General features: G+C 37.4%; 1 protein-coding gene across 2 annotated transcripts in view; it reads right to left on the bottom strand.

The window, feature by feature from the left end:
- SMC4 (structural maintenance of chromosomes 4) overlaps positions 1-25,113 on the bottom strand; it is a 46,194-nt gene that overhangs the window by 10,910 nt on the left and 10,171 nt on the right. For both annotated transcript variants that reach the window (XM_027875739.1, XM_027875738.1), the window contains exons 4-18: positions 21,285-21,449; positions 20,930-21,057; positions 20,071-20,211; positions 19,456-19,606; positions 18,450-18,614; positions 11,039-11,272; positions 9,141-9,326; positions 7,684-7,845; positions 6,826-7,051; positions 6,666-6,745; positions 4,182-4,334; positions 3,823-3,949; positions 2,750-2,939; positions 1,097-1,241; positions 645-818 (exon numbers count right to left, since the gene is read on the bottom strand). In XM_027875739.1, coding sequence (XP_027731540.1) covers positions 645-818; positions 1,097-1,241; positions 2,750-2,939; positions 3,823-3,949; positions 4,182-4,334; positions 6,666-6,745; positions 6,826-7,051; positions 7,684-7,845; positions 9,141-9,326; positions 11,039-11,272; positions 18,450-18,614; positions 19,456-19,606; positions 20,071-20,211; positions 20,930-21,057; positions 21,285-21,449 — 2,427 coding nt within the window. The remainder of the gene's footprint in view (positions 1-644; positions 819-1,096; positions 1,242-2,749; positions 2,940-3,822; positions 3,950-4,181; positions 4,335-6,665; positions 6,746-6,825; positions 7,052-7,683; positions 7,846-9,140; positions 9,327-11,038; positions 11,273-18,449; positions 18,615-19,455; positions 19,607-20,070; positions 20,212-20,929; positions 21,058-21,284; positions 21,450-25,113) is intronic.

The raw sequence follows: 25,113 nt of genomic DNA on the forward strand, positions 1-25,113 counted from the left end.
TCCCATCACAATCTCACATTTTGTGGTTTGTCACATTCTGTCCTTTCAGCATCAAATTTTGTCTTCTCAATCTTACATTTTGTGGTTTGTCACATTCTGTCCTTTCGACGTCAAATTTTGTCCTATCTCAACCTCCCATTTTGTGGTTTGTCACATTTTGTCATTTTGATGCCAAATTTTGTCTATGTCCAATTTTTTCATCTCTATCTCAACCTCACATTGTGTGGTTTCTGTCACATTTTATACTCTTTATCTCAATCTCATATTTTGTCCTTTCAATGTCAAATTTTGTCTTCTCTATCTCAATCTTACATTTTGTGATTTCTGTCTCATTCTGTCCTTTTGACATCAAATTTTGTCATTGTGTCAAATTTTGTACCATCTATCTCAACCTGATATTTTGTGGTTTGTCACATTTTGTCCTTTTGATGTCACATTTTGTCATTCTATGTCACACAGCTAACAATCACAACCTTTTCACTAAAAATGTTGTTTGATTATTTGGTTGAAAAGAGGCCTTCTTTCTCTCATTTAGTCTTGAGTGTTCAATCTAGCCTCAGATTTGTGTCCAGTAAAAATATAAAAATAGCACCCACGACTAACAACAAGAAAAAACCAAACTCATCTGTGGGATGCAGCCTTACCTCTTTCTGCCAGTATTTTACTTTAGAATGATGTTCAGCAATGTGACTTTCCAGCTGCTCAAGTTTTAACTTAATACTAAGCGCATCGTTTTGAAGGGCATGTTCATTTTCTTTTATTCCTTTTATTTCCTGAAGCAGGTTGTGATGTTCCTTCTGGATCTCGGGCAAGGACTCCTAAGGAAAAAGATAACAATGTTTTCCCCCTCAAAGATCATACTTCCCACCCCCTGAAAAGAAAAGATAACAGCACCAAACAATTATCTGTTAAATGACTCTGATGTGCTGAGTCTTCTTCACAAACATTTTACATTTTTGGATTAAATTTAAAATTTTACATTTTTGGATTTTGGATTAAAACCTTTTTACATTTTTGGATTAAATTTAAAATAAAGCTTTATTATTCTGCTCCACCCCCTACAAAAACAAACCATCACCAACAGCACTCAACTGACCCCGGCTTCTTTGGAATTCTTCATGACCTCTGTTGCCTTCTCTTCGAGGTTTTTTAGTTCACGGGCTAGGTCTTCCACTTCTTTCTCATTATCCTTTACTTCCTTCTCTGTACGAAGGACAGAATCTTGTGCCTTTTTAAGATTTCTAAATGCAAAACAACACCAGAAGTTTACATGAGAATTGTCACAATACCCACAATGCATCAGGCTGTTCTGACAGGTGCACTGAGGAATATCTGGTGCAACAATTACAACACATTCTTCTTTAGATTGTAGATATCTGTGACAAACCCGTCACTTTCATTTAATTGCCTTCCAAGGAGGCCTTTGTGTATTCACCAAACCCTTCTCAAGCATCCTGTCATTGCACAGTACATAGGACAAGAATACAAACATGTACTGTATGTGGCTTTTTTGGTTATACAATGTCCACATGTCAACAACCCAAAGTATAGAGAAAAGCAGATCCTCCTGGCATTTCTGAGGTTGCCACAGCATACAAGATAGTTCTACCTGGAATACAGACCCCACACCCCACAGGTCCAAAACTAAAAACATCACCTCTTACTTCACCCTGATTCCTGACTTTTTTCTCAGCTGTGAAACACTGTAAACTTTACAGCCAAAACACTTCTACCTACAGAGGTACTATGGGGCAAAGAAACTGGGGATCTAGAATAAGACCTAAATGCAAATACTAGCTCTGCTGCTACTTTATCATTCTGGTGTATAAAAATCTTATTAGCTGAACAAATGGTATTAAAACAGAACATATTTTGCTAAAGCAGTTTTTGCAACTAAGACACTGAAAAGGGTAAAATTGGATAAATACTTTTTTTTTGCAACCAAATCTTTTTAATCTGCGACCTGAGGGTGGTGGTGGTGGTGGTCAGTTCTAGCATAGGTAAGTGAAATCCAAGTCCTTATTTTAGGAATTTTTGACCTCCTCCTCCTCCTCTTCCATCAGACCATTCATTGGAATTGTTACCAAAAACTGAGATTGTTTTTCCTCTGGAGGAGATGCCACTGAGCAACCACATACTGTTTTGCAGGAAAGGCTGTTTGTAGGAAAAGTAGAAGCAAGGAAGCTCAGTTATAAACCAAGTTACACAACTGGCACCTGAATAACTTGGCTGGTTGCAGTTGAAGATTGTATGAACATCATATAAACACTACATAAAAAATTTTAGAAACACTTTTTTAAAACCACTATTACAAAAGTCAAAAACTCTTCAGGAGGCATTTGTGCAGAAGAGCATGGTGCTCAAACTCTTTCATCTAATTAAAAATTAATTTATGTTATGTAGTCCCTCCCTCTATATTTCCCCTTGTTCTCCATTTGTCTGCTAGCGTCTTGTCCCTCTCAATGTCTACGGTACATGAAATAGCTACAGCTTTTCCAGCCTACAATAATTCTGAAATACACCTCAGGATAATTGAAGAGCTTTGTTCTAGGCCCTTGAATGCCAGTTACTAGAGTTTTTCCACTGGTAAAGGGCTTGAGCAGAGTGTCGATAATATTTTGTTTTTCTATCTAAGATTGCCAGAGGCTTTTTGGAATCAATGGTGTACTCTAGAACTGGCGAACACCTGGACACAAAGGTAGATGGATGGCCTCTGGGCCCCACCTTGGCCACGGGATGGTCACTTTACCTGTCTGCTGTCTTGACTGCTACTTGGGCTTTTGTGATGGCAGATGCACATTCGTCCAACTGTTGGTTGATCTCGTCAAGTTTATCTTGCTGGGCTTTAAGCTTATGATTATTGATCTCCACAATTAAACTGTGCAGCCTTTTGACTTCGGCTTCGACCTTGCCAGCCTTCTCAGCAACACGTTCGTACTCTGGAGAGGGAGAGAAAAAAAGGAGCCGGAGTCTGAGATTCTAAGCGAAGAATACGCCGAGCTTTTCTGTATTATGAACGTGTATATCAACTGACATGAATGAACAGAATGGTTCCACATGAAATTTCACTTCTGTCATGTTTGTTTAAAAAAAAATTATAGGTTAAATTTAACACTGCTGTAAGCAAATTTCAAAGAGCAAATATTTTCATTCAAAGTGATCTAAGCAAATGGTTTAGGACTCACAAGTAAGAATTCTTAAGGCATTTTATGAAAGTAAATAATCCTCAAAGGAATGCAATATTGCTCAAGTCCTTCTAACTTTTTCTATAGCACATGTTTTGACATTTAATTATATAATTCTATTATTCTGATTTCCCCATGTCTGTAAGTCTTTGACCAACTAAATTCTAAGGGACTGACCTGTGGGGCAATCATTTCTCTTATTTCTTTTGTAAAGCCCTGAGCACCTAGCACAGTGTTATGCATGTATATCTCCAAAATATATTGCCAGTTTCAAAAACATACAATTTCTGAACAGTACCTTGTTTTACTTTTCAAACACTTTAGAGCTTAAAAATATCAACTTGTGGTTTCTTTCGCTTAATAGCTACTGCAATACTACCCTATGGTGTGAAGGTCACCCAGCATTCTTGGAAACACTTCTATTGGGGCAATCTCTGAGAGGTTTCCAAGCTGGTTTCAAACATATTTGGTAACAGAACCAACCTAAACTCATGAGAAATCTGACCATTAGGAAACAACTGTAATGTTGCTACATTAGCATGGAGGGTTTACTCACTCATTGCAAAACAAACAAAAAAATCATGTCTCAAAGTGAAGAATTTTAAATTTGACTACATGTCACTTTTTAAAAACGTACCTTTCTTGAAAATACTTATATTTGTTTCTAGCAATTTCTGCTTTTTTTTGTCAGGGGCAGTATCACGAACATTGGCTTCAAGCTCTTTGACTTGTATGTCCAAGTATGCTTCTTGTTCTGATAGACTCTATGAAATAGAGAAGTCAGGCGATATATTGGAAGGGTTAATCTCAATTAAGTAAAATACAAAAATGTAAACTGTGTTTTAAAAAATAGACAACAAGACCAAATATACAAAACACTTTGCACACTGGAGAGGCCAGCTGTGGTACTGGCAAGGGTTAAATGAGCAAAGAACACACAACATGGCCCGAGTATTCATCTGTTCACCATGGCAGACCCTCGCTGAAGGAGCGCACCTGGATGCTTGCAGTGAACTTTTCCAGTGTGTTCCTCATATCTTGCACGCTGTGACGTAGTTTAATGACCGCCTCTTCAAGCTGCGCTCTGCGTTCTTGGATCTGAACAGCTTTTTGCGAGTCCTTCTGCAATTTGGATTCCATTTGGGACACCTGTAAAGAAAATCACCAGCTCTATTTCAGCCCTTCCACAGACACATTTGCCTTTCTTCTATAAGTCATGGATGCCTCCCATGGAGTTCTCATTTTCTGTCTTGTGGGGTGCCACAGTCAGAAAGTCTGTAGTACTGTACAGAACCTGGTCTAACTGCTGGCACCCCCTTCAACAACCAACCAGCTGACATCTTACCAAAAGATATCAACCCTACACCAAATGCCATTTTTACCATAAATAACACAAACCATTAAGCTGGAAAATTCTCCCCAGAGAGCAAAACAAAGAATGGGCAAGTGCACTTCATTCTGTGCTAAGAGCCAAGACACACCACTTCATGATGTGGTGTCCATGAGAAGGGTCAAGAAAAAGACAATAATAAAAACAATCAAATCTGCACAAGAGGACGAAAGAGCAGAGAAATCAATCTTGTGAAGAACTGCATAAGATCTTCCTGACTATGTGAACATGCATCTTAATTCTTGGTAATATCAATTTGCAGGTGGGCATGGGAATATGACAAAAACTATGTTGGAAAATATGATATGTAGCCTAGAAATTCTATAAAGCATTTAGATATATAGGCCACTATCTCATGAATACTGCCTTAAAATAAAATGACAATGTTGGATGTGTTCCAAATGGAATGCTATTTTAAAATGAAATCTCACCAACAGAACGGGAAATGACTGGTTATAGGCTTAGCAGTCATTTCAGCGTCAAGGTCTAGATATGGTCAATTGGTTGGAACAAAATAAAAGTAAACATCAAATTATATAAAGCCTGCTTATGACACTGTGGCCAGGACAGCACTGGGTTTGGAGCATGTGACCATTTGCATGACATCCTGAGAATGACTGAAGGTTATGAGCATTCATTAGTACCTCACAAAAGCATAAAAGCAGATGGAGAAAAAACAAATCTACAGAGAGCTGAGAATGAGATCCCTTAAATCACAGAACCTAGAATACAGCTGTGGATGAGAAGCAGGGAGGGATAAAATGGAAAAGATCTGATCGACTGCAATTTCCTTTACTTTATTATTAAGGGAAAACTCAAATCTTAGCTTCTGTTTTCTCTATAAGGGAGAATGAACTTTTGACTGGAAAGGGCGCTAACAAAAATGGCTAAAAGGGAGTTAACACCCAAGATGATTAGGGAAGACAGTAAGGGAGCACTTAGCCCATCCTGACGAATTCAAGATGAGAAAGGGATAGAGAGGAGGTGCAGGAGAGGAAAGATAAAGAGAGGAAAAAAGGGAGAGAGAGGCAGAGAGACAAAGAGAGAGTGAGACAGAGAGAAAGAGGGAGGGAGAGATGGATGGAGATAGACTTCTTTCCTTTTAGAGTGTTGGGTTCAATGTCTAGGTGGCATGTCCCTCGAACATGTAGATAGTATAAAGTTGTTGGGGCTAATGCATTAGTACTGTAGAGGAGAGTCAGAACTCAAAAAGATCTTTATAAGCCAGAAGCTTGAGTTGAAACTGCTAAGAGAAAATGTAAGAGGAACGAGGGTAAAATCATTGAGTTAAAAAAAAAAAAATCAACTTCTTAGGCACAAGGGGGGGGGGGACAGGGCCAGAAGACATTCTGGGCATTTTATTTTATTTTTACACTTCACACTCCTATACTTCTATTAAACTATAAAACGTGCTTACTGTTTTATCTGTCTGGACAATAGTCCACAGAACACGAAAGAGAAATGGTGCCAGAGGAGGTGAGTTGCCTTTTCTATAACTGCTTTTATCTCCCCAGGGACATTAGGAGACTGTCTTAATTAAGTGCATTAAGACAAGTGATGTCATTGAAGGCTACACCAGGCTGCCGTATGGGAGAGATCATGTCCCAAGAGTGGGGAGCTTCTAGATTCCCATGGCACAATTTCCTTGAAAGAATACTGTGTTCAGTTTGCTGCTGCATTTTAGAAAGGAGTTTGATAACAGAAAAAAGAGTGCTGGGAAAAATGACGGAGCTTTTAAGAGAATCAGATGTTAGCTTGACAGAAGCAAAAACTTCTGAGCCATTGAACTACCCCAAAGTTGAAAGGGCTGCCTTGAAGGCAATGAACTTAAAATCCCTCCTTTAAGATTTTAAAGCTAAACCAGGATCATTTGTCATCAGGACTTTCAAAAAGTGACTCTTGCTCATGAAAATAGGTTACTATATCACTCCATCACCAAGCAGGTGCCATAGCACAAATAAAGATGCCCACTGGGCTTAGAATGTGGACAATGATTCTTATCAGCACATTTACACTTTTTCATGAAAAAGAAAACTTAACCCAATCACCACTTCAACATTCATCATGTGTACAACTTCATCTACACCAACCTCTTCTTCTGAGACTTCAATGACAACTGAGGAACCCATTCTCCCTTTCATCTGCTTGCTTCCACCGCCAGTCATGGTACCTGGACAAGATAAAAGAGTCAGTTTTGGACAGAATGCTTAAAATTATTTTTGGGGAATGAAAGACAGGATTTTGTTTTACCTGACTGTTCTATGATTTGTCCCTGTAACGTCACAACTCTCCATCTCTTATCTTTCTGAAAGGCCACTCTGGTTGCCTGGTCCAAGTTGTTAGCTACTAAAGTATCATGTAAAGCAAAGTAAAAGGCTTGGCGAATCTTCTCATCTTTTACTTTTACTAAATCAAACAACCGAGGTGTGTTTTCAGGAGTCTGGACTGGGTTCATATTTTTTTCTAATACTCTAATCTAAAATGGAGTAAGGAAAATTAAGAAACATTTTTTAGAAGAGAACTCATAAATAAAAAACAGTCATTGAGGGGCAGCTAGGTGGCACAGTGGATACAGCACCTGCCCTGGAATCAGGAGGACCTGAGTTCAAATCTGGACTCAGACACTGGACACTAGCTGTGTGTCCCTAGGCAAGTCACTTAACCCCAACTGCCTCACAAAAATAAATAAATAAATAAAAAATAAAAATCGGGAGGCCAGCTAGGTGGCATAGTGGATACAGCTCCAGCCTTGGAGAAGGACCCGAGTTCAAATCCAGTCCCAGACACTTGACACTTACTAGCTGTGTGACCCTGGAGAAGTGACTTAACCCCAATGGGCCTCACCCAAAAAAACATACAAACAAAAAATAAACCAAAAAAGGTCACTGTTTGTACCTTAAGATAGTACTTTAATAATTTCTAATGGAAATTGGAAAGGGAGGCTATTATAGGAATTCCGTTTCTAAAAACATAAACTGAAATTGTAAGCAATTGGGTAGTTTCAACAGTAAATAGACCACTCTTCTTTTTTCTGCATCTAAGGAAGGCTGCTGAATTAATAAAGGAGGCATTTCAAGATACTAAAACTGATTTCTTCCAAGTACTCACCTTATCTAACCCAATAAATGTTGCCACTCCTATATTTTGTTTCTTGAGGAAGTTCACACAGACTTGGGCCGTGTCAATAGTGTCAACAACAATGTAGTCCAGGGCACCACAACAAGATGAAATGGCAATGTCGTATTTTTCATCAATGGCTCCCAAGTCTCCCTGAGAGGACAACCCAGCTCATTAGAATAATTCGGAGCTTATCCCCAAAGAGGGGGCACTTAAGAGCTATGTATCCTTTCTTGTGGTGCCTCAACCCGTTATTTGATCAGGGAAGGGATCTCCCTCCTCTGACCTATCAGCAATCACCTGTGGTCCTCTACAGGAGAGCTCTCTGGGGCACTTACTACTCAGAGACGTGGGGAATGGCCCAGATAGTCATACAGACAACAGGCATCACTGAAAGCAATGAACCCAGGTTTTCAGATCTCTATCAACTAAACCACACTGCCTCATGTAGATATATTCCAATTGTTATTCATGAAAAGCTATTATTTACAAAAATCAAAAGTGTATATTCCAGTAATTAAAAGCATACTTTCTCTAATGGATTTTTCGAGTAGATGACCAAAAAGAAAAGACAATTTGGGCATTTTTCCTGTCAAATCTTCCCTAAAATCACATATGTAATAAACTGTTGCTTGATAATTTCAGTTTTATTTTTTGGTTAACATTTCCCTTTTGATTTTTCCCTTTCCTATCTTGCTTTGAACTCCGAATCATTAAGCACATACAGTATTATGTAGAAAGTATTATGTAAAATACAAAAAAGGAAATGAACAATCCTGACCCAAAGGAGCTTATATGCTCCTGGAAGTGACATGGCCACACCCCTTCCACATGCTCAGACATATAGATCACAAGGTAGAAGGTGATGTAGGAAAAAAGATAGGGAAATTTTAATTTAGATCTAGTCATAGCTGATGCTTTTCCACCTAATGCTGAGTTTGTAAAATGAGCACAAATAATACAAATCAGTTACCAGAAGCCTTGACATTTCAAGGCACATACACAAAGCTTATGATGCAACCAGGTGATTAACTGATAAGCAAATTATGCAAATGTATAAAAAAGTCCATTTTGTTGTGATAAATATTTTGTAAATGCTCAACAAATATGGGTAAAATTAAACAGCATGATATCAATTACAATATGGATAGATCTAGATGACAGTTAATTCAACGTAGAAAAACCAAAAGGGAAAAAACCACCAGGAAGGGTCGACAAGCTATTAACATTTACATATAAAACATACATTTTTAAGAGACTCGTGAATTTTTTCACCTGACATATTTAAAGAATACTTTAAAACTATCTTCCACGTTCAAAAGACATGAAAATAGTTGCATACTTATGAGGGATACTTCTAAAATACTATTCATCATCACTAGGCCAAAATAGTTCAAAGATTTTGTTATGATAGATATAAAGTCTAATTATCAAGTATTTTACATTACCAATCTTCCATATATTCCTGGAATTTTGCCAGATTTTTTCTGCTGAATCAATGCATTAAGAACTTTTCCTCGACTGTGATTTGTTGCAAGAGAACTTTTTGCTTCTTCAACTTTTTGAAGAAGATCCCGAACTGAATTTTCAATATCTGCTGCTTCTTTTGTAAGTTTTTGAAGTTCATTTTCTTTCTAAAAAACAAAACAAAAAAGCCCCAAAATGTTTGAACAAATGAAAACTGAAAAGAATCCCCAGAATTACATCTTAAAAAGAGGCACAACTGTCATTAAGAAGGATGATGGAATACTTAATGATAGATTTATTTTATAATCTAATTTTTAAATAAACTACTGTATTAACATAAGGAAAGAATGAAATGAATAATACATTCTAATTTACAAAGGAAAAAAGAGCCTTTGTGCAGGATACAGTAATAATGTAGAAGTAGTGGTAGTTGTTAGAATCCTACTATTTAAAGAACCCCAACAGGGAGTAGCTATTTTCACAATCTACAAATGAAGCTGAAACGAAAGATTAAGCTTTTAAAATTTATATCAAATTTTCAGAAAAACCAGGAAAGACTTACATAAACTGATGCAAAGTGAACGTTATATGTAGTAACAGCAATACTGTTTGATGAAGAACTGTGAATGACTTAGCTATTCTCCACAATACAATGATCCAAGACAATTCCAAAAGACTAATCATGAAACATGCTATCTGCCTCCAGAGAAATAACTGATATTGTTTGAATACAGACTGAAGCATGGTATTTTTCACTTTCTTTCATTCCTTTTCTTTTATTTGAGTATTCTTGTACAAAATGACTAATATGAAAATGTTTTACATGATGGCACATGTAAAACCTATATCTGATTAGCTCACCTTCTCAGAGAGGGGAGGGATGGATAGAATCTGGAACTCAAAACTTAAAAAAAAAAAAGTTTAAAAATTGTTTTAATATGTAATTGGAGCAAAGGGCTATAAAACTGTGCATACCCTTTGACCCAGCAATACCACTTCTGGGTCTATATCCCAAAGAGATCATAAAACTGGGAAAAGGACCCACACAAACAATATTTATAGTAGCTCTTTTGTGGTGGCCAAGAATCAGAAATTGAGAGGATGCCCATCAATTGGGGAACGTGGTATGTGAATGTAATGGAATACTATTGTGCTATAAGAAATGATGAGTAGGTAGATTTCAGAAAGATTTACATGTTCTGATTTTGAATGAAGTGAGAACCAGGAGAACGTTGTACATAATAACAGCTACATTGTGCGATGACTGACTTTGATAGACTTAGCCCTTCTCAGCAATGCAAGGATCTAAGACATCTCCAAAGGCCTAATGATGGAAAATGCTATCTCCATCCAGAGAAAGAACTATAGAGTCTGAATATAGATGGAAGCATACTATTTGCTATTTCTCTCTTTTTTTTGTTTCTTCTTTCTCATGGTTTCTCCCATTGGTTCTAATTCTTCTTAACAACATGACTAATGTGAAAATTGTTTAATATGAGGGTGTATGTAGAACCTGTAACAGGTGGCAGACCGTTTTGGGGAGGGGGAGGAAATTTAGAACTCAAAATCTTATGGAAGTGGATGTTGAAAACTAAAAATAAGTAAATTAAATAAAAAACAACAATATGTAATTGGGGGAAAAATAAAATATATTTTAAAAATCAAGTCAAAAATTACATCATAAAATTTATATCAACACTCTTTGAAATTGTGATTGACCTAAGACCTGATAACCACGTATTCGGCTACAAACAAAAAGCTTCTCATTTTGGTAGCAAAAATGCATTTGGAGAGAAGAAAAATTATGAAAATAAACAAAAGCATAGTATTTAAAAGAACCAAAGTCATTTACAAGTAAATTATGAAGAACAAAACTTACCTCCCTTAGGTCCTGTTCTGTAGGAGGTAATTTAATTTCAAGATTTCTAATGGCAGCTTTCCTTTCTTTCAAAGTCTCAGAAGCTGTAGTAAAGGCCTTTTTAGCCTCACTTAATTGAGACACAGCAGTATTATGGTGACTGAGGTAGATATCAAGCTCAGATTGGGCGACATCCATCTTAGATCGAGCTTCATTTACAGTTTTACTAAATTCCATGAGTTCTTTTTCACGGCTCTGTTAAGATTTCATAGAATCCATTAAATCTGAAATAGTTTTAAGTCTATTGTTGAAAACAGCTGTGCATTTTTACATAAGGTCTGGCAGTTACAGACACACCCTTCAGACATATTTCCTCTGGAGAATGAAGATGATCCTTAATCATACATACATATACATATGAGTATAAACATAGGATAGAGTTCTTAAAATTTACTTGGGGCTATGATTTGACATCAAATAACCATTCAAACTTTCCCATATCTCCTTAAAATACCCAAACATTTTTGGTTCCACCCAAAAGTTGTAAAATTGCAAATAAACGCCTAAGGAATATTACAGGAATCATTTGCAGAAAAAGTTCTCAGACAGATCTCTGTTCTAGAGCTAAAGCCACCACAGCAACGTCCATTGATGGCCTTCCTTTGTATTCAATTCCACTAAACATACATTAAAGGAGAATCCATTTTATGCCTGGCACTAAGTGAAGCAATTAAAAAATTCATGTAAGAATTTTTTAAAACTTACAACTTTTGTCAAAAGGCAAAAAAAGTCAGTAAGCTTGTGTAACCCTTTTCATCTGGGATCCATTCTTATCATATTAATAAGGTCCTAGGCAGATACTTGGCTGGGTTTTTCTCAGTATAAATTAGGGTTATCCTTTACCAAAAGTTTTCTCCTATACCTGTGGATAGAAGCAAGTGGTTCATAATTTTTGAAAAATATAAATGTTACTGTTTTTCTAACACTGAACAAGGTCTCACTTCCCTGGTATAAATTCAACTTGACCACAGTAAATAGTTTTTGGGATATATATTTTGTTTTGCTAGGATTTTATTTTAAATTTATAAATTAAGGGGCAGCTTAATAGATGGCGCAGTGGATAAGAGCTCCGGTCTTGGAGTCAGGAGGACCTGGGTTCAAATCCAGCCTCAGACACTTGACACTTACTAGCTGTGTGGCCCTGCATAAGTCACTTAACCCTGACTGCCTCACCAAAAAGCAAAAATTATAAATTAACATTCCACAATGATACTGGCCTATGGTGCTCTCTTTGCCAGTCCTTCCTTGGTTTAGATTATTAAGATTTGTAAAAAAACAAACAAACAAAAAGATTATTTGTGGAGTGATGGTGGTGGAATACTAGAACAAGTATAGCTCTGGTCCTCCACCATGACTCATCCATAAAGATGTGGAACATGCAAAAAACAGAGTCCTGACTGGGAAACCCAAGGTAAAAAAAATCACAGTAAATCATTTTTCCAGTCCAGGCTGGCAAAGGAAAATAGGGCTCTATGAATACTGAAGACTGAATCTAGTAAGGGACATGCCACGCTGCTCCAACAGTAGGAACTGAAAGAGGACTGAGGTTGAAGAGGCCCCAGCATACCCAGTTTGAGCAGGGTGCAGGAATAAATGCCTTCTGGCAGCCTCTCCCTGGACATGCAGGTCACAGAGCCAGGGCAGAATGAGAAGGGGATCTGTGCACAGGATGAGGAGTGGTCACAGGCTCTAGGCTGTGAACTGTGAGAGGAATGAGTCTGGAAGCAAATGGTGGTAGCTGCGTGGTTCTGACTCAGGAGTAGAGCAAGAGCTCAGACACAGCCTTCAGAGCTTTCCAGCGGGCTGAAAGAGTCTGAGACAGCAATAACCTACCGACACTTTTAAAACCAGGCACGAGGCCTCAGGTGGAGAGCTCGAACCCAAAACAAGGTCAGGAACCCAGGATCACACCTCTTTTGGAGCTGTCCCTCAGATTCTGGAACGTATCTCAATACCCCAAGCTAGCAGGACAAAAACTCAGCTTGGATATTCCTCCTCCCAGAATTGTACAGAGCCCAGCCCCAACATCACATGTGGAGTCAGAAGAATGAAAAAACAAAAGGGTTCCACAACAGAGAGCTATTATGCTGACAGGGAGACTTAAAGACAAACCCAGAAGAAGTGATTGATGCCAAAACACCTACAAGCAGTTTCTTTTCTTTTCCAGGCAATTGGGGTTAAGTGACTTGTCCAGGGTCACACAGATAGTGTCAAGTATCTGAGGTTACATTTGAACTCAGGTCCTCCTGACTCCAGGGCTAGTGTTCTACCTAGCTGTCCCCAAGCACAGCTTCAAAACTAACAAAAAACAAAACACAGGCTGGGCACAAATCCAGTCAGAATTCCAGGAAGATGTGAAACAAGAATTCTTTTTAAAAAGGGCTGAAAATAATTAGAAAACAAACAAACAAAAAAACCCCCCAAAAACCAAATGAGAGTGCTAGAGGAAAAACATGGGAAAAAATGAGCACTATGAAAGAAAGAAACGGAAAGTAAATGAACAGCTTGGTGCAAGAAGTACAAAAACTTGTCCAAGTCAACAAGTTCTTAAAAATTGGAATGGACGAAATTAGAGGCCGACAACTCCATGAGAGATCGAGAAAGAAATGACACAAAATCAAGATTAAAAAAAAAAAAAACTTATCCCAGAAAACAGATTGTGGAGAAAAAAAATTTAAGACTCACTGGACTACCTGAACATCATGATTAAAAAAAGAAATCTTAGAAGACAACTGCCGAGCCTGCTTTGAACCAGAGGCAAAGTGGAAACAGAAAGATTCCACTGCTTATCTCCTGAAAGAAATCCTAAAATGAAAAGCCCCAGGACCCTAATAGCCAAAGTTCAGATCCTTCAAATCACACAGAGAATACTGCAAGCATCCAGAAAGAAAGTATTAAAGTACTAAGGAGCCAAAGCCAGGATCACACAAGCTCTAACAGTAACCATTACAAGGGATAAGAGAGCACGGAATGCCTTTCAGAAGGCAAATAAGCTAGGCTTCAAGAATCACTTACCTGGCAAAACCAAATAAAGATAAATGATCTACATTTAAATAAACATGGGAAGGCGATACACATATCATATCCCCTCAGAACTCTATCATCAAAGGGTCATGAAAGGAGTCTAATGAGATAGAGCAATAGATGGCCTTACAAGAATGGAAAGAGAAGGGAAAAGGAATACACTGGGGAGAAGAGGGAGGATGGTGAAAATTATCTCGCTTAATTGGGATGTAAATGTTTAAGTTGTTATGCAAAGAGAAACGTTGGTAAGTGGAACAGTTAACTCTTGAACCTGTCTTCTGAACTGGTTAAAGAAGAAGGAAAAGAGATACAAGAAGAGTAGGGAAGGAAGATATATTAAAGGAGAAATAAAGTTTCAAGATTATACTTGTCTCACAAAATGAGTTTGGTAATATCTTCTCATTTTGACAATAATTTGTTTAATATAGGTATTTAATGTTCTTTAAAAGTCTGACAGAATTCTTCTTGAAATCTACTTAATCCAGGTATTTTATTCTTTAATAGTTCCTTTAAGTCTAGCTCAATTTCTTTTAGTGAAATTGTATTGTTGAGGTCTCTATTGGGTGTTCTATTAATTTGGGTATCTTAAATTCATGAGGACAGTTTTCTATTTCTTTTAAATTATTTTTGCTGGCAAATAATTCTGCATATTAAGGCCTAATAATTCCTCTTATCCCCTCTCCCTATTGTGATCTCTTCTTGTTCATTCTTTGCTATTCTGATTTTCTATCTTCTTATTAGTTTAGTTAGCTCAAAGTTTTACCTATTTTGTTAGTTTTCTTTCAAAGAACCAGCTTTTTATAGTTTTTGTCAGTTCTAAAGTCTTGTTTTTCAGTATATTTATTTCTCCTAAGTTTCAAGACATCTTTTATGCTTGTTTTCTGATGTTAAAAACGGCATATCCTAGAAATTGTGTTGTTTTCTCATTACCATTCTCTTCCACAGTTTCTTATATGTTTTTGGATTTCATTAAGTTTTGAGTCAAGTCTTTACCTTTTGCTCATTTCCTCTATCTTTGCTGCATTGTGCTCTAGAAAAGCTAAGTTTAACATTTCAGATTTTACTTGTCTGTATCCCAGAAGTGTCTATTTTTGTAAAAGTACCACAGGGTTCTAAGAAATATGTATATTCTTTAATGTTCTCATTCAGAAGATACCACAGATCTTTCCGCTCTAGATAGCTTCCCCCCCATAGAAGTGGTGGCCATGGAGCTCCCCCGCAGCTCCACTACAGTCTCTGTGAAGGAGGCAACGACGAGATATCACAAGCTAAGGACCTACAGAAACCGCTGAACTCATGGAGGGCCGCTGCTGCTCCTGACTGCTCTCAAACCCTGTAACTGACAAATTCACCGCCATATTTCTTTCCCAACCTCTGTGATAAACAAGCTGCCTGTGTCCCATCCCTCCTTCACCAACACTGTCATTCTCTCATCACTCTTCCCCCCTCGACCCTCCTCTAAATCCATTCCATTGTGCCCTCTGGAGCTTCGGTTACAGTGACACCAAATCTCCCTTTGTTTTGTACTTCTTCCTCTCAAGCTCTTTCCAACTACTCACTCAGACACCCTGGCTCGCACCAGAAGACACTATGTTCCCAGCCACTCTTCTTTTCCCCACTAGTTGAATTTTCTTTCATTCCTCTAAAATATTTCCAGGGAAGGAAGTTTGAACTCTTTTTGCTCTCTAATGTCATTTCTATACTTTGCCACTATAACTCAACAACTTCATCTTCTTTGGAGTTCACTCAGTTTAAATTTATTGCCCTATCCAGATCCCGGCAGTCATTTCTCGGTCCCCAAGATACCTCCCTCTCCTTTCTCAAAAAGTTCAGTAGCAGACCCACACCTAAAATAGCATCCTCCACACTGGACTTGAGACCTAGACTTTAACACCCCCGGCTGGCTTTTAACAAAAAATCTAGACCTCAGTCCGTGAGAAAATTTCTATTACATTTGGTATTGCTGTGCTAGGGGCCCAAACCAGCTACCACTAAATCCCAGACCATGACTACTTTCCATATCCCAATGAACCATTCACCCAAATCACCTCATCCTCTGCCTCTGGCAGCAGCCAGTGTACCCTCACCCCATCTCCTGCCAAACACCCCTCTCTTGTCACTGCTATTTATTTTACATATTGTTTTTTTCTTATTAGGATGTAAGCTCCTTGAGGTTAGGGGCTCTTTGTTGGTCACAGTGCTGGATAAATAGCACTTAAATGCTGTTTTGTTCATTTCTTCATTTGCCCCAAATTCTGTATGTTGGTGTCCCATTGAACATGCTAACCTTTTGCTTGCTCAGCTATAATGACCTATGTCTTCCACTCTGCTTTGCCCCTATACAGGGATAGTCAAACACCTTGAGCTTGTCATCAGCCACCACTATTCTACTTCATTGGTCAAAAGAACAGACATAGCAAGTTGGCTTTGGCTTCCTTATTGGAAAAAAACAAAAACAAAAACAAAACCAAGAACCTAGGATTAGATCACCTTTATGAGGCATTTCAGTTTGAATTGACGAATTGTTTGATTCACCATAATACTGATTCAGCAGTTATTATATGCAAGGCATTACATCACTATTTTCAGCCAGTACATAGTTACTGGCCAAACCTAAAGCTCTACAAGACCAAAGACTGGCTGTCACTAAAACCCCCTACTCATTCTGTCCCATCATTCAATTCAGTGAATTCTACTTCTTACCCCCATGGGTAAGCATTTAAGCCAGTGAGAAAATGGAATGCACTTTAAAAGCAATTGTCAAAAAATCCCAACTTCTTAACATGAGTGTTAAGGGCAGAATGCTTATAAAGCTACAGTACATTACAGAAGTCAAATGGCATTATAACACAAACCCACAGCCTAGTAAGATTAACATCTCCAATAAAACAAAACATTTTACACAACCCTTTGGCATTCATTTCAATGTAATTTGACAGATAGAGTATAAATGTCCAGATCCAAGAGATACTTTAAAACATGACTTTGGGGGAAACAGTACTATGGAAGGCAGTCAGTTCAGCTCCAACATTAGAGAAGAGAAGATTTCTCCTAGTGTGGGGATTGGGTTAGATGGTTGTTGGGGTCCTCTGACTCTCAAATTCTATGATTCTTCAATTCCTAACCTCAACAATTCAGAGAATAAAGGTTAAAATCTGTCTTTACTAAGATCTCTGATAATAACAGGATTGAGACTGCAGCTAGGATATCACCACCTACTCATATTTCTACAGCCCAACTCACAACTACCATGTAAGGTAGCTAGTATTAAGCATTACACATAGCATTTGGCAAATGTCAAAAGGGCAGAGTACTGAACTTTTTGGTTAAAAGAGACCCAGAATCAAACCTTGGTTCTGTTTATTAGTATGACTAAAGGCAAGTCACAACCTCTTGGAACCTACATTTCTTCAGGTGTAAAACAGAGACAGCACCAGTAATGCTTACCTCACAAGATTGTGGTAGGGCTCAACAACATAAAATATATGTAAAGAACTTTGAAAACCGAGTCATACTATACGTGGCAGCAATTACTACAACACATAGATGGATTTACAAAGCATTTCTAAAACTAAACCAAACCAAAACAAACCAAGGGACGACCAAATAAACTTTTTGTAATTGGAAGAGATATTTCCTCAGAGAACCAGGGCAATAGTAAAATACTGAACCCTAGTACAGTGTTGGAGAGAGACAAAAAGCAGGATAAAGCAGTTAGGGCTGTCCAAAGAAGGTTCAAGCACAAAATCCTTTTGGGGTTAGGTAAGAAGCATAAGGAAAGCAAGGGAAGAAAGCATATTCAAAGTTGCAGAGACTGGCCCAAAAGATTCAAAATAACAAATCAAAAACAAACTCATTCAGATTTCCTGCTTTTATCTTGAGTTCCAGAAATGGAGAAGACAGTCAATTAACTGTGCGTGTGTGCGCGTGTATGTGAGAGAGAGGAGAGAAGAGGGCCGCTCTATAAGGCTTCACTTTTAAAAGTGAACTGTTTTTGTATAAAATATTTAACCTCTTTCTAAGATATTTAACAAAGTAAGTAAACCGATCACTAGGGCTGAGCTGGTCTGAGAGGGCTGCCTAGAGAAAGTTAAGGACACTTAAGGATGAAGCTTGGTTATAATGTACTCAATTCAACCAAGGTTTACCAACAACTTTATTGTGAAATTATTATTAGCCAGAGCCACTTCATGTGGGGGGCAAGACTGTACCTGTTTTCCAGATAAATTTATTTCTTCTTTCCAACAGTTTAGTCTTCTATATTTTTTGCAAAAGACTTCTTCCTTCTTAGTCTTTAAAAAAATATTCCACATAGCAGTAAAAGTAAATATCATGAAGTCATATATACCTCTTTTTCCTCCTGAAGTTCCTTGGTTTCCTGTTTAAGGCTATCCATAACTTGCTTTAATTTTTCCTCCTCCTTCTCCTTTTCCTTTTCCAGAATACTCTTTTTAGCTGTTGTTTCAGTGATTATCTTCTCACGGCTGGCAGGTACACCTTTAAATTCCTCAACCTAGAAGAGATACCAGAGCTATGATGATAAATGTCTTAGAGGCACATACAATCCTGTCTTTCATGCTCAACAGATAGATGTATGATTTATCACATCTAGTCATTTACCAAAATAAATTCTCACCAATGGGAAACAAAATTCAGCCTGATTGAGTATCTTTATTTTTTAAGTGAGCTTTCTTGAGAAGAACATTCCTTAGCTAGTTGAGAACTTAAGAACTGAGAATGACTCATAATGAGCTTTAATGAAACAAGAAAATGGGTGCTTCTTATTCACCTATTTATTCCTCTAGACTTAATCTGCCATGGTTTAAAATTTCAGAAGTCAGTGTAGACTGACTTCCAATCCATCTCAAACATGGCATTTGCAGAGTTTTATGCCACATGAGGGCCACCTAGGCTAACAGGCTGTTCTCTTGCCTAGACTTCAGGATGAAGTTTGTTTATAATGTAGTCAATTCAACCAACATTTATCAACAACTTTATCGTGAAATAATTGTTGGCTGGAGCAATTCACATGGGGGCATGGCAGTCCTGTTTTCCAAACAAATTTACTTCTTCTAGGTACTTTGTAACCACACTGCTCACTGTTTATGTGAGGTATCAGCAGTTCCAATTATATGTCCTTGGTGATCGAAATTGTGGAGGGCAGTTACTTTCATGATATAGTTTCACTTTCTCTTAACATTTTGTTGCCTAGTTAAGCTCAATATTTGCATTCCAGCTTTTGAAAGTAATTGAAAGCAATGTGGGAAAAAACTATACACACACACACACACATAAACAAAATTAAATTATATACTTATGTGTTTTATAACTGAAGTACCTCTTGCAGTACTTACCTTTTCCTTATCTTTTTGGAGCTGCTTTTCAAGTTTCTTGGCCTTATTTTTAGCATGTTTCATTTTTTCCCTAACTTGAACATCCTCCAAATCCAACTGTGTAAATTTCTCTTTGTTTTCCTCAATAAATTTTGTAACTTTATTGAGTTTCCTAGCAAAAAAAGTAAGTTATATTCAATACTATTTGGCACAGTAAAAACAAAAAGTATCTCAAGGAACTCCATGCTATCTTCCAACTCCCACAACAAATTCTTACTTCTTTGCCCTTAGTTCTTAAAGTAGGTTTTTCCCAGGATACACAAGAGAGAGAAAATTCTTGGAATCACTATTTTACTTGGTTTACACAGAGTTCTCCTTTATAGGGTCATTTCCCCAGTAGGACTCCAGGGCTAATTTCTGGTTTGTGTTTTTACTTTTTACTCAATAGAAAAAGCTTCCTTTCTCTTTCACCAGGAAATTTAGAGCATTTCCATGACATGAAGTGACTCCTTAGAATGCTTTTATTTTGGTTTCCTAATCTAGATGGGCTATATCTTGCGAATGAGTCATTTAGCCATAGCTTTAACATGAATTTAAAGCTAAGCCAAACACTTCTTACAAGGAAAAAAAAATTACTTTTCAACGTCTTTTAAAGCTTTAGTCTTGGCTTTCATTTCATCTGCTAGTTTACTGCTCTTCTTGTTAATATCTTTTGTATCTTCATGAATTTTTTCCTTTTGAGTTTCCATTTCAGCAATTCGTTTCTGCAAATCATAACTAAAAACAAAACAAAAAATAAAGGAAAATATTTAGGATCACAAGATGTCTCATATAAATTTAAGTACCTTAAAATGGTAGAATTAAAGGGCATCCCCCCAAACTCTTTAATAGACAGTCAACTCTTACTCAATTCCACTCCTTTCTCCATAAACTGAATGTATGCAATACATATAATTTGACAAACATTTATTAAGCGCCTATGTGCCAGGCGCTGTGCTCACAGTTTGTGGTCTTGGATAAATCCTGATGAGGAAATTCTTTTAACCTCTGCAATTTAAATTGCCAGGTATGACCCATGTTGCTCTAAGGCTCCTGCTTTTTAAATGTATGGAAATAAGAGCATTTATTTTTTATATTGCCCTTGATTCATAATAAATGGCTTTAGACAGCTCTTTAAGTCTTAAGGGATTCCAGTACATCGTTGTGCATCTGCTCTCATAATTTGATGCTCATAAGTCCCACATGATGGGATCAGTAGCTCCATTTTACAGAAGAGGAAACTGAGGCCCAGGAAGGCTCACTGACTTGCTCACAGCCGCATAATCACTAAGGGTTGGGGAGATTGAGCCCTTGGGCTCCTGTGACTCCACATCCACCACTCACCCTGTGTGTCACACCGAGTAGGGGGGCAATTGTCTCTCACATGGTCTTTGTTACCACCCAACCACAGCTGTAACAGACATCAACACTAAAAATCCACAACAAGCTTTCTTACATGTAATACTGACAGACATGATTCTTTTTCTTGAACACTTCATTTTCCAGGGTGAGAAATTCGATGGCTGTATTTTTCTCTCCTTCTAAGGCGTCTTTTTCTTTCTCCACCAATTTAACTCTGTTTAACTACAAGGAACAAAGTTGAACCACATGAGTCACAAACCAAATTTTCCCAACTCTTAAAAATGAGACGAAAATGCAGTGCAACATAAAGGTTGTAATCAATCAAGAATTTAAATGAAAGTAATTACAATCAACTTTTAAAGAAATGATAATGCACCTATAGTTGAAATTTCTAAGCTAGCTGCTGTTATTCTTACTTTTAAATAAAAATAAGATAGTAGAAAATTTACCTTCTCTCCTCTTTGCTCATTTAATATTTCAACTCTTCTACACAAGACCTGAATAGGCTCTTTTAGTCGTCCACATCCTATTATGTCTTCTAAATATTCAAGCATACCCTCGTCATGTTCAGTTTGGCCTTTTGGTTTCATCATAGCAATCTGTTCAACTTCGCCCTTTAAAAAAAAAATTCAAATTTTCAGTAAGATTTAACATGTGAAAAGTCAGAAATGGGAGTCAAAGAAACCAAAGAATATAAACAAATAAGCACACAGACTGCTGAAGTCAGCTTAAATAGCTGATTAAAATGAGGCACAAAAAAGGTTTCGAGCTACTGTATTTGATAGCAACAGTATTCAATAAAAGAAAGGAGCAAAATAAGCCAAAGAAAAGTCCAGTTTTCTTTCAAGTTTTTCTTAATTTTGGAAAACACAATTTTCTAACCTTCCCTCTTAACAGTCTTCTCCAACTTGCTTCCCAACATAAACCAAGGTTCAGTTGTTGTGTCATTATTTAATATCACCCACACATAAAACCTGAACCACCATGGTATTGCTATTTCAATAATTATAATGTTTGGTAAAAAGGTCCCAATTGCCATGATGTTTTAAAAATAAGCTTAGTCTAAGCAATTAAAGTCAATGTACTCATTTTAAGAGTGTTCACGTGTTATATTTGTAAAAGCAAAATTCCACAAACACCTAGTTCAAAGCACTTTCATGTTTAATATACTACAGTTACAGTACATTCTAATTATGCTGAAAATTATTCATCTTACCACTGTAAAACACTGGCTGCAGATAGCTTTACCTACATTCAGCTGGAGTAAAAAATAAAAATTTAAAGCAGGGACTTAAATTTCTTTTTAGGTCAAATGTAGCCTGTATTTCATTAAAATGCTAGTTATGATGAGAAAATTTAGTTGATTTAGCTGAACAGAAAATATCACCTATCAATCATTTTATAACTTCTATGAGAAATGCTAAATTCTTTATTAATTTTGGTTTTAAATTAACTTAAAAAAATAGTACTTCACTTTTTTTCTAAATTTCTAAACAGCCAACTAACAAAAAAGGGAAGTTTCCATTTACCCCACGTAAGCCACCTCAATCCCCCCCTCATAGCAGTTGTACCAGGCAGTCATTTAGTCTGTTAAGGAAGAGAGATTCTAGTTGAACATGTGCAGGGCAAAAGACCTGCATAGGGACAGGAGAGGGCCAAATATAAAGAGTGCACTCTTCATCTTCAGACAAATCACCTGCTACTTATGAAAACACTGAACCTTTAACAATCCTTTGATAACATACAGATCTTTCTATGTATAATGTGCAATTGTCTGCTATCCCAGTAAGTACAAGACTGAACCTCATACTGAGCACATTTAGTGAAAACTAAGATGGATTTGAAAACGAGACATTAACTATTAAAAGCCTTTTAAGATAATCTGAGAAGACAGGCCTTCAAGCAAGAACAAATATATTCCTCATCTACTTACATAAAGCCAGAGTTTTGTTTTTATTCTTTTTTCCCCTTCTATGGTGCTTTAGCTACTAGGTTTAAAATAGGTAAAAGTAATGTATTGTAAATTAGCTTGTTTTCCTGTTTCTTTATTTAAGTCTGGCAGGTAAAATAACTTCTGAAATGTATTTGCTCAAAAGCCTTTATTTCCACCCTAAATTCCCAAGTTCTCTCAGAGGATTTTATATACACTTCTTCCAAAACACTTGCATTTGAAGTAGCCACGTAATTTTTCAGCTCTTGGTCCCTCTAATGAATGACTTTTGAGATAGCTGATGAGTTAGCAAAGAGTTTTGGTCTCACATCAGGTTATCTGGACTAAATGGAGTAAACTGGATAACCAGAAATAATACAAATTTTAGCTGTACTTCAGAATGGTACCAGCTGAAAATTCCCCTCCATAGTTCCTCCCAAAACCCCAGACAAGAAGTGAAATAGTTATAGGGAAGAAAAAGCAACATGGCCATGGAAATTCAGCAGGAAAAAAAATAAGACAAGAGCCCAAGTGGTTTCAAAAAAAGAGGTGTGGGAGAAGGACCTTAGGCTGCTAGAGGAAGGAGCATACCCACCTTTTAAGCTATAGAAGCTCAAAACTGTGCTAATTCTTTTGGGAAACCCTGCAGAGACTTTAGTAAAGCACTTTATTAAGTCTGAATAGTCCAATGAAATGTGTTTGTAACTCTCTTTTCTTGCCTATTTCCTTTTATAAAATATATAAATTGCAAAACTGGTGTCTGAGGCATATATGATGAGTTCTTAAAATATGTTCAGGCTGTATATAATTTGTTTATGTGTATGTGTACTCTTTGATGTCTAAAAAGTTTGTTTAGAAGTATTGGGTACTGGTAGTCTTCTTTGGACTTTAGAACAGCTAATCCATGTAATAACAGCTTACTTTATGGTTTACATAACATTTCAGATATTGGCCCTGATTTGAGTATCTGGAGTTAGGGAGGAAGTGGGATAACCAGAAATAATACAAACACTAATTTTAACAGTCCTTGGGATACTGATAAAAACAAAGGACTGAAAATGGGAGGTCACCCCCATATGCCCTATAACAGCAATTTAAGATTCAAGTCAGTTTGAAATTAACTGAATATATTCCAATTATTTTAGACAATTGATAATGAGTTTGCCAGTGCTAGTAATAAGACACATCATTTGGAAAAGAAAATGCCAAATAAAAGTGCAAAGTATTATATAAAAAATATAAATGGCCTCTGTAATACAATAAGTCTACACAGTTAATGATAAAATCCTCCTTTCATTCAAAATATCACTTTTTAAAAGTGGACAAAGTGGTTTGGTATGAGATAACGACACCTAGTGGCCCTTGCTCCTCTCAAACCAAACATGAAGACAACAAACGACTAGTTATGTGCCTTCCAAGGGGAAGGATGAGGGTTTCTGGATGAATGAATTTTCCAGACGGCTGAAGTTTAAAGTGCTAAACCTTATGCTGAACTGGTATCTGAAATATACTTTCTTAAAAAGACCTTGATATCAGTTTGCCGCTTTCTCTGAGCATAAGAGCATGAAGTTGCTTGGACTCGATGGTAGTAAAACACGGGAGGTATTTATTAAGCACTTACGATGTGTAAAGCCCTGGGGATACAAACGGAAAACTAACACTCTCTTTTCCAGGGGCTCATATTCTAATGGCCAAGGCAGCTAAGATGGAAAGGTCCAGCAGCAAAGCAGGCAGATGACGTGCCTCTTCATGTGTCCTTCCCATTGATACAATCAGATCAGTTTCTGCTGTTGAACCCTCGGACAGAGCCAAAGATGTTGGTGACGAGAACTTTCTTTTTGGGATCTTCAACAGAGGTGGCTGTGGCATCTGCAGAGCGATTGCCAGGCTACTTTTCCACAGGGGCTGGAATGGTAGTGGCAGGCACTCAGATGGACACACTGCCATCCTAAGGCTCTTGGCTCCTGGGCTCTGTGATGGTGGTTGGGTGGCTGGACCTTCCCAGCACAAGCTGCCTCCTACTTCTTCTTCAATGCGGGTTGTTGCCTCAGCTAGGCTGACCAGCCTGCCGTGGGGATTGCTTCCTCAGATGATGACTACGAGGGCTTCTCTGGAAGCAAGTCTAAGTGTCTGGGGGAAACTTTGGGCAAAATCAGTTACTCTGAATCAAAGGAGTTCTGCTCTTACCTTCCAGAAAAATAACCATCATTCCTCTTATCTGTGTTCTTTGACCTATCAGTAGCATTGTTTTCATATCCTCAACACCTCCTTGGAAACATGACCATTTAGTATTTAGCATTTTTAAAATGCGCAGAAAAATACTGTGGTTTGTATGATCAGTTTTATTT

Source organism: Vombatus ursinus, unplaced genomic scaffold (genome assembly GCF_900497805.2).
Source record: "Vombatus ursinus unplaced genomic scaffold, bare-nosed wombat genome assembly UNPS02014810.1, whole genome shotgun sequence".
NCBI lineage: Eukaryota > Metazoa > Chordata > Mammalia > Diprotodontia > Vombatidae > Vombatus > Vombatus ursinus.